The sequence below is a fragment of the Zophobas morio genome, unplaced genomic scaffold (genome assembly GCF_036711695.1).
Source record: "Zophobas morio isolate AGI-343-1 ecotype UQ-CSIRO unplaced genomic scaffold, CSIRO_AGI_Zmor_V1 ptg000598l, whole genome shotgun sequence".
NCBI lineage: Eukaryota > Metazoa > Arthropoda > Insecta > Coleoptera > Tenebrionidae > Zophobas > Zophobas morio.
The window spans coordinates 71,365-81,207 of record NW_026972701.1 but is presented as its reverse complement, the minus strand read 5'-3'; the positions used below and the strand labels follow the sequence as shown (position 1 = coordinate 81,207).

The 9,843-nt window shown below is 37.8% G+C and overlaps 1 protein-coding gene across 1 annotated transcript; it reads left to right on the top strand.

Annotated features, from left to right (window-relative positions):
* The first annotated feature begins 5,264 nt into the window (after positions 1–5,264).
* On the top strand, positions 5,265–9,311 carry LOC135121469 (uncharacterized protein K02A2.6-like). The gene is made up of 2 exons (XM_064045781.1): positions 5,265–8,937; positions 8,980–9,311. The coding sequence occupies exons 1-2, from the start codon at positions 5,265–5,267 to the stop codon at positions 9,309–9,311; spliced, it is 4,005 nt and encodes a 1,334-aa protein (XP_063901851.1).
* Positions 9,312–9,843: the final 532 nt, after the last annotated feature.

The following is a 9,843-nucleotide window of genomic DNA, read 5'->3' as shown; positions in this document are numbered from 1 at the left end:
GTGCAACGAAACCATCAAATTTTAGCTAGAAACTGTATTTTTGTCGATTTTTATTGAATTTGAACTATATTTCAACGTTTTTTGATGGTTCTGAGCCACCAAACACACTTAAAGCATGCAGAATCGACTCAGAATAGGAAAAGGAGACGTTTAGGTCAATTTTATGCATTCTGGCGTTCGTAGATACAAGAAAACTGTTAAAATTCTTCAGAAACGTCACTTTTGAAGTGTTTTCTTGTACTTTTAAGCCAATCAGATACCCTACGGGCTCGGAAAGTGCAACGAAACCATCAAATTTTAGCTAGAAACTGTATTTTTGTCGATTTTTATTGAATTTGAACAATATTTCAACGTTTTTTGATGGTTCTGAGCCACCAAACACACTTAAAGCATGCAGAATCGACTCAGAATAGGAAAAGGAGACCTTTAGGTCAATTTTATGCATTCTGGCGTTCGTAGATACAAGAAAACTGTTAAAATTCTTCAGAAACGTCACTTTTGAAGTGTTTTCTTGTACTTTTAAGCCAATCAGATACCCTACGGGCTCGGAAAGTGCAACGAAACCATCAAATTTTAGCTAGAAACTGTATTTTTGTCGATTTTTATTGAATTTGAACTATATTTCAACGTTTTTTGATGGTTCTGAGCCACCAAACACACTTAAAGCATGCAGAATCGACTCAGAATAGGAAAAGGAGACGTTTAGGTCAATTTTATGCATTCTGGCGTTCGTAGATACAAGAAAACTGTTAAAATTCTTCAGAAACGTCACTTTTGAAGTGTTTTCTTGTACTTTTAAGCCAATCAGATACCCTACGGGCTCGGAAAGTGCAACGAAACCATCAAATTTTAGCTAGAAACTGTATTTTTGTCGATTTTTATTGAATTTGAACTATATTTCAACGTTTTTTGATGGTTCTGAGCCACCAAACACACTTAAAGCATGCAGAATCGACTCAGAATAGGAAAAGGAGACGTTTAGGTCAATTTTATGCATTCTGGCGTTCGTAGATACAAGAAAACTGTTAAAATTCTTCAGAAACGTCACTTTTGAAGTGTTTTCTTGTACTTTTAAGCCAATCAGATACCCTACGGGCTCGGAAAGTGCAACGAAACCATCAAATTTTAGCTAGAAACTGTATTTTTGTCGATTTTTATTGAATTTGAACTATATTTCAACGTTTTTTGATGGTTCTGAGTCACCAAACACACTTAAAGCATGCAGAATCGACTCAGAATAGGAAAAGGAGACGTTTAGGTCAATTTTATGCATTCTGGCGTTCGTAGATACAAGAAAACTGTTAAAATTCTTCAGAAACGTCACTTTTGAAGTGTTTTCTTGCACTTTTAAGCCAATCAGATACCCTACGGGCTCGGAAAGTGCAACGAAACCATCAAATTTTAGCTAGAAACTGTATTTTTGTCGATTTTTATTGAATTTGAACTATATTTCAACGTTTTTTGATGGTTCTGAGCCACCAAACACACTTAAAGCATGTAGAATCGACTCAGAATAGGAAAAGGAGACGTTTAGGTCAATTTTATGCATTCTGGCGTTCGTAGATACAAGAAAACTGTTAAAATTCTTCAGAAACGTCACTTTTGAAGTGTTTTCTTGTACTTTTAAGCCAATCAGATACCCTACGGGCTCGGAAAGTGCAACGAAACCATCAAATTTTAGCTAGAAACTGTATTTTTGTCGATTTTTATTGAATTTGAACTATATTTCAACGTTTTTTGATGGTTCTGAGCCACCAAACACACTTAAAGCATGCAGAATCGACTCAGAATAGGAAAAGGAGACGTTTAGGTCAATTTTATGCATTCTGGCGTTCGTAGATACAAGAAAACTGTTCAAATTCTTCAGAAACGTCACTTTTGAAGTGTTTTCTTGTACTTTTAAGCCAATCAGATACCCTACGGGCTCGGAAAGTGCAACGAAACCATCAAATTTTAGCTAGAAACTGTATTTTTGTCGATTTTTATTGAATTTGAACTATATTTCAACGTTTTTTGATGGTTCTGAGCCACCAAACACACTTAAAGCATGCAGAATCGACTCAGAATAGGAAAAGGAGACGTTTAGGTCAATTTTATGCATTCTGGCGTTCGTAAATACAAGAAAACTGTTAAAATTCTTCAGAAACGTCACTTTTGAAGTGTTTTCTTGTACTTTTAAGCCAATCAGATACCCTACGGGCTCGGAAAGTGCAACGAAACCATCAAATTTTAGCTATAAACTGTATTTTTGTCGATTTTTATTGAATTTGAACTATATTTCAACGTTTTTTGATGGTTCTGAGCCACCAAACACACTTAAAGCATGCAGAATCGACTCAGAATAGGAAAAGGAGACGTTTAGGTCAATTTTATGCATTCTGGCGTTCGTAGATACAAGAAAACTGTTAAAATTCTTCAGAAACGTCACTTTTGAAGTGTTTTCTTGTACTTTTAAGCCAATCAGATACCCTACGGGCTCGGAAAGTGCAACGAAACCATCAAATTTTAGCTAGAAACTGTATTTTTGTCGATTTTTATTGAATTTGAACTATATTTCAACGTTTTTTGATGGTTCTGAGCCACCAAACACACTTAAAGCATGCAGAATCGACTCAGAATAGGAAAAGGAGACGTTTAGGTCAATTTTATGCATTCTGGCGTTCGTAGATACAAGAAAACTGTTAAAATTCTTCAGAAACATCACTTTTGAAGTGTTTTCTTGTACTTTTAAGCCAATCAGATACCCTACGGGCTCGGAAAGTGCAACGAAACCATCAAATTTTAGCTAGAAACTGTATTTTTGTCGATTTTTATTGAATTTGAACTATATTTCAACGTTTTTTGATGGTTCTGAGCCACCAAACACACTTAAAGCATGCAGAATCGACTCAGAATAGGAAAAGGAGACGTTTAGGTCAATTTTATGCATTCTGGCGTTCGTAGATACAAGAAAACTGTTAAAATTCTTCAGAAACGTCACTTTTGAAGTGTTTTCTTGTACTTTTAAGCCAATCAGATACCCTACGGGCTCGGAAAGTGCAACGAAACCATAAAATTTTAGCTAGAAACTGTATTTTTGTCGATTTTTATTGAATTTGAACTATATTTCAACGTTTTTTGATGGTTCTGAGCCACCAAAAACACTTAAAGCATGCAGAATCGACTCAGAATAGGAAAAGGAGACGTTTAGGTCAATTTTATGCATTCTGGCGTTCGTAGATACAAGAAAACTGTTAAAATTCTTCAGAAACGTCACTTTTGAAGTGTTTTCTTGTACTTTTAAGCCAATCAGATACCCTACGGGCTCGGAAAGTGCAACGAAACCATCAAATTTTAGCTAGAAACTGTATTTTTGTCGATTTTTATTGAATTTGAACTATATTTCAACGTTTTTTAATGGTTCTGAGCCACCAAACACACTTAAAGCATGCAGAATCGACTCAGAATAGGAAAAGAAGACGTTTAGGTCAATTTTATGCATTCTGGCGTTCGTAGATACAAGAAAACTGTTAAAATTATTCAGAAACGTCACTTTTGAAGTGTTTTCTTGTACTTTTAAGCCAATCAGATACCCTACGGGCTCGGAAAGTGCAACGAAACCATCAAATTTTAGCTAGAAACTCTATTTTTGTCGATTTTTATTGAATTTGAACTATATTTCAACGTTTTTTGATGGTTCTGAGCCACCAAACACACTTAAAGCATGCAGAATCGACTCAGAATAGGAAAAGGAGACGTTTAGGTCAATTTTATGCATTCTGGCGTTCGTAGATACAAGAAAACTGTTAAAATTATTCAGAAACGTCACTTTTGAAGTGTTTTCTTGTACTTTTAAGCCAATCAGATAACCTACGGGCTCGGAAAGTGCAACGAAACCATCAAATTTTAGCTAGAAACTGTATTTTTGTCGATTTTTATTGAATTTGAACTATATTTCAACGTTTTTTGATGGTTCTGAGCCACCAAACACACTTAAAGCATGCAGAATCGACTCAGAATAGGAAAAGGAGACGTTTAGGTCAATTTTATGCATTCTGGCGTTCGTAGATACAAGAAAACTGTTAAAATTCTTCAGAAACGTCACTTTTGAAGTGTTTTCTTGTACTTTTAAGCCAATCAGATACCCTACGGGCTCGGAAAGTGCAACGAAACCATCAAATTTTAGCTAGAAACTGTATTTTTGTCGATTTTTATTGAATTTGAACTATATTTCAACGTTTTTTGATGGTTCTGAGCCACCAAACACACTTAAAGCATGCAGAATCGACTCAGAATAGGAAAAGGAGACGTTTAGGTCAATTTTATGCATTCTGGCGTTCGTAGATACAAGAAAACTGTTAAAATTCTTCAGAAACGTCACTATTGAAGTGTTTTCTTGTACTTTTAAGCCAATCAGATACCCTACGGGCTCGGAAAGTGCAACGAAACCATCAAATTTTAGCTAGAAACTGTATTTTTGTCGATTTTTATTGAATTTGAACTATATTTCAACGTTTTTTGATGGTTCTGAGCCACCAAACACACTTAAAGCATGCAGAATTGACTCAGAATAGGAAAAGGAGACGTTTAGGTCAATTTTGTGCATTCTGGCGTTCGTAGATACAAGAAAACTGTTAAAATTCTTCAGAAACGTCACTTTTGAAGTGTTTTCTTGTACTTTTAAGCCAATCAGATACCCTACGGGCTCGGAAAGTGCAACGAAACCATAAAATTTTAGCTAGAAACTGTATTTTTGTCGATTTTTATTGAATTTGAACTATATTTCAACGTTTTTTGATGGTTCTGAGCCACCAAACACACTTAAAGCATGCAGAATCGACTCAGAATAGGAAAAGGAGACGTTTAGGTCAATTTTATGCATTCTGGCGTTCGTAGATACAAGAAAACTGTTAAAATACTTCAGAAACGTCACTTTTGAAGTGTTTTCTTGTACTTTTAAGCCAATCAGATACCCTACGGGCTCGGAAAGTGCAACGAAACTGTGGTGTAGGTAGTTGCATAGGTGTGGGCGCACCAGTGCAGAGCATGCGCCACAGCAGAAGAGCAATGATGGCCGTCGAATAGAGCGTTAAGTTAGAGAAGTTGTGTTTCTTTATTTGTATATAATCGCGGGTATTAAATAAGGCAAGGAAACTATGGAGTTTTATTTAAGAAACACTACAGTGGCGACGAGGAAAATTATGGACAGATCGGCGTAAGTTAAAGAGAGAGTGAAAAAGCGGTGGCCACGTGGCAGTTAAGCGTTGGAAAGAAAAAAAAACAAGATGGGCGGCGAAGATACGAAATCAAGTGAGGCAAGATTTACGAATGTGGGTCATCTGAGGCAGTTTACACTCAATTCGGACTGGAAGATTTTTTATACTCAGTTGACGCAATATTTTGTGGTGAACAACATCACAGACGACAAAATTCAACAAGCTCTACTGATCAATTGTTGCACCGAAGAATCATACAAGTTGCTGGAGAATCTATGTGTTCCAGAAGATCCAACGAAGAAAACATTCAGGGAGTTGATTACACTGTTTGACAAGCATTTTGTCCCCCCCAAGTTACATTTCCCAGAGAGGTATAAGTTTTATCATGCAGTACGAGGGCGAGACGAAGAGATAGCCGAGTGGGCGTCCCGAATCCGACATTTGGCGTCGAAGTGCAAGTTCGGGGCGGAACTACAAGTGGTACTGAGAGATCGCTTTATCATGGGGCTTGGCGAAGGAGTTATTTTAGATCGCTTATTGGAGGAAGATGTGAGTAACCTCACGTTGCAGCAAAGTGTCGATATTGCGGCTAGTAAGGAGGCGTCGAGGCACCGTTATGTAGTGGACTCAGAAAGGTCCCGGAAGAAGGAAGAGGCGGAAATGTTCCAGTTGTCTCATCAAAAAAGTTGGAGAGAGTCACAAGGCCAGGGAAGAGAGTCAAAAAGTTTAAGAAGAGGCAACGGTCGTGTGACAGGAAAGGCGGAATTTGGGGCTACTTCCCAGCTAGCAGCCAAGTCAGGATCGCAGTTATGGTGTAAGGTTTGCGGTAAAAAGGGACACCATGTCAGTAAGTGTCGTTATCAGAATTACATATGTCATATTTGTGGAATTCGAGGTCATTTAGCAGCGGTTTGCTCAAGCTCAAAGAAAGGTGGCAGGTCAAGTCATAATTTTTTGTCGACGGAGGCAGAAGAGACCATGTTCAGGGTGCAGACGAACGAGGTCAGGTACGCGCCAATTCAGGTAGAAGTCGAAGTTGGTGAGGACAAGTTAAGGTTTGAATTTGACAGTGGTGCATCTGTGTCGGTAATTTCTGAAAAGTTTTGGAGTGAACATTTTTGTAATTTAGCATTAAGGTCAGACGGTAAATGGTTGTCCAATTATAATGGACAGAAAATTGTACCATTAGGTTATGTCGAAGTAGAAATTAAGTTTAAAGATTTGCGCCATAAGTTGAAGTTGTATGTCATTAGAAACGGAGGTCCACCTTTACTAGGTCGAGATTTTTATTACAAATTTAATCTGGAATTTTTAAATAAAATTGAGTCCGCAAATAATAATAATAATGGGAGCGTCGCGGAATTGTTAGGGCAATTTCCGACAGTTTTTTCAGATCAGTTAGGGTTGTTCAATAGGAGCACCATACGGTTAAATATTTCAGAAAAAGCACAGCCTAAATTTTATAAACCTAGGCCGTTACCGTTTGCAATTAAAGACAAGGTGGAGCAAGAACTGGAGCGGTTAGTTAAGTTGGGAATTTTACAACCGGTTAATTTTAGTCATTGGGGAACGCCTATCGTTCCGATCATTAAAAAAGATGGCACCGTACGGATATGTGCGGATTATAAAATCACAGCAAATTTAGCGGTAGAGGCGGATTTGTTTCCTTTACCTAGGATTGAGGAAATTTTTGCAAAATTGAAAGGAGAAACCTTCACGAAGTTAGATCTTTCACGAGCTTATCAGCAAATAGGGTTAGATGAACAGTCAAGAGAAATTACGACAATTTCGACGCATAAGGGGTTATTTCAGTACACGCGCTTACCGTTCGGGCTAGCATGTGCACCATCTAAGTTTCAAAGAATAATGGAGACGATTTTACAAGGGTTAGATGGGGTGTGTTGTTTTCTCGATGATATTTTGATTACGGGAGAGAATTATAGCCAACATGTAGAGCGAGTGCACGCGGTATTGACTAGATTACAACATTGCGGGTTAACCATTGAATTTTCGAAATGTGCATTTTTCCAAGATAGGGTAACGTATTTAGGATACGTGATTGACAAGACTGGGTTACATCCTTGTGAGGATAAGGTGAGAGATGTCAAGAACACTCCACGACCGCAGAATGTTAAGCAAGTGAAAGCTTTTTTAGGGTTGGTAAATTATTACAATAAATTTATACCTAATAATGCGAGTCTGTTGCACCCATTATATGAATTGCTCAAGAAGGATTCACAGTTTGTGTGGTCGGAGCATTGCGAACGGGCTTTCGTGCAAGTAAAAGAAATATTGACATCAGATCGAGTGTTAGCGCATTATGATGCGACATTGCCAATAGTTTTAACGACTGATGCATCAGAGCATGGGGTTGCAGCTATTATTTCGCATGTAGTAAATAATGTCGAATATCCAATAGCGTTCGCTTCTCGAACGTTATGGTGCGCGCAAAGGAAATACAGTCAGTTAGAGAAGGAGGCTTTAGCAATTATATTCGGTGTTACTAAGTTTCATCAATATCTTTTCGGTCATAAGTTTATTTTACAGACAGATCATAAGCCTTTGGTTACAATTTTTGGCCCTAAACGAGGTTTACCAGTTTTAGCGGCGAATCGTTTACAGCGTTGGGCGTTAATATTAGCGAATTATGAGTACGATATTAGATTTATCAAGTCAATGGATAATAATGCCGATGCGTTGTCGCGGTTACCAGTAGCAGACGAGTTTACGGAACCAGCTGCTGACTATACTTATTTTAATTATATTTTTTCTAACTCAGACCTACCTATCGACAGTGCTTGTATCGCGTCGGAGACTGTGAAGGACAAGGCATTAAGTAAGGTGTTGAAATATATTCAAAAAGGGTGGCCGAAACGTATAACCAAGGAGTTAAAGGGGTACGAACAGTACAAGAATAATCTCACCGTAGAAGGGAATTGTATTTTGTTTGGTTATAGAGTCGTGGTTCCAAAAGCGTTGAGACATAATATTCTTCAGGAACTACATAGATCTCATATGGGAATTGTGAAAACAAAAAGTTTAGCACGTTCGTACGTGTGGTGGCCTAATATGAGCACTCAAATAGAAAATTTCATTGCAAATTGTCCAAATTGTTTAAAGTTGCGTGAGGCTCCTGGTTTAAGTAAACTAATGCCATGGTCGATTCCAGATTCAGTTTGGGAACGGATACATATAGATTTTTTAGGACCGATTTTCAATAAACAAATTTTAATTGTGGTGGATGCGTACAGTAAATGGACAGAAGCATTTGTTATGACAAACATCTCAACTCAAGCAACCATTAATGTTTTGCGAAGTTTGTTTGCGAGGTTTGGGTTTCCCAAAACCATTGTGTCGGATAATGGCAGAGCTTTTACATCGGAAGAATTTGAAAATTTTTTGCGAGTTAATGGTATCCGATTTAAAAGATCAGCTCCATATCACCCCGCTACGAATGGTCAAGCAGAGAATTCTGTTAAAACGGTCAAGAGGGCGTTATACAAATGTTTAAAAGATGACAATCTTGCAAATTTTAATTTAGCGCTAAACAAATTCCTTTTGGATTATAGAAATACGGTTCATTGTATGACTGGTCAATCACCAGCAATGTTAATGTTAGGTAGGAATCTAAGATGTAGACTAGATTTGTTACGACCCGACACCAGGGCTGTAGATGTTTGTAAGGCAGGCTTGCAGCAAACGTGGCGTCAAAAGCAAGCTCAGGCAGTTAAACATTATAAAGGTAAGCGATCCCAACAATTTCATGTCAATGATACTGTTCTAGCACGTGATTATCGCCACGTCAAGCCAGCTTGGTGTGCAGGCAGCATTGTCAAGGTGTTAGGGCCGCGCACCTATTTAGTAGAAACAACGGAAGGTTATGTGTGGAAACGACATATAAATCAGCTGTTAGTCAATAGGGCACTACGGAATGTACTAGATAAGAATGTAGATATTGAGGATAAGAACTATGTAGAGGATAGGAAAATTCTTTTAGATTGTAAGATTGATCAGGACGTGCAGGATAATCAAACAGAGTTGTCAAAAGAAAGCTCTTTAGTCACAAAGCTGAGACGGCGTAGTCAATTGAAACCGCCAGACCGTTTCCGATACTAAGGAGTTTTCTTATATATTTTTTAAGGGGAGAGTAGTGTGGTGTAGGTAGTTGCATAGGTGTGGGCGCACGCAGTGGAGAGCATGCGCGAGAGTACGAAGAGCAATGATGGCCGTCGAATAGAGCGTTAAGTTAGAGAAGTTGTGTTTCTTTATTTGTATATAATCGCGGGTATTAAATAAGGCAAGGAAACTATGGAGTTTTATTTAAGAAACACTACAGAAACCATCAAATTTTAGCTAGAAACTGTATTTTTGTCGATTTTTATTGAATTTGAACTATATTTCAACGTTTTTTGATGGTTCTGAGCCACCAAACACACTTAAAGCATGCAGAATCGACTCAGAATAGGAAAAGGAGACGTTTAGGTCAATTTTATGCACTCTGGCGTTCGTAGATACAAGAAAACTGTTAAAATTCTTCAGAAACGTCACTTTTGAAGTGTTTTCTTGTACTTTTAAGCCAATCAGATACCCTACGGGCTCGGAAAGTGCAACGAAACCATCAAATTTTAGCTAGAAACTGTATTTTTAT

Bases quoted from the DNA above. Each gene is read 5' to 3' on its own strand.
- LOC135121469 (XM_064045781.1), top strand. From the start codon at position 5,265: ATGGGCGGCGAAGATACGAAATCAAGTGAGGCAAGATTTACGAATGTG. The intron at 8,938-8,979 runs GTAAGCGATCCC...ATACTGTTCTAG, and splicing joins GGCAGTTAAACATTATAAAG to CACGTGATTATCGCCACGTC.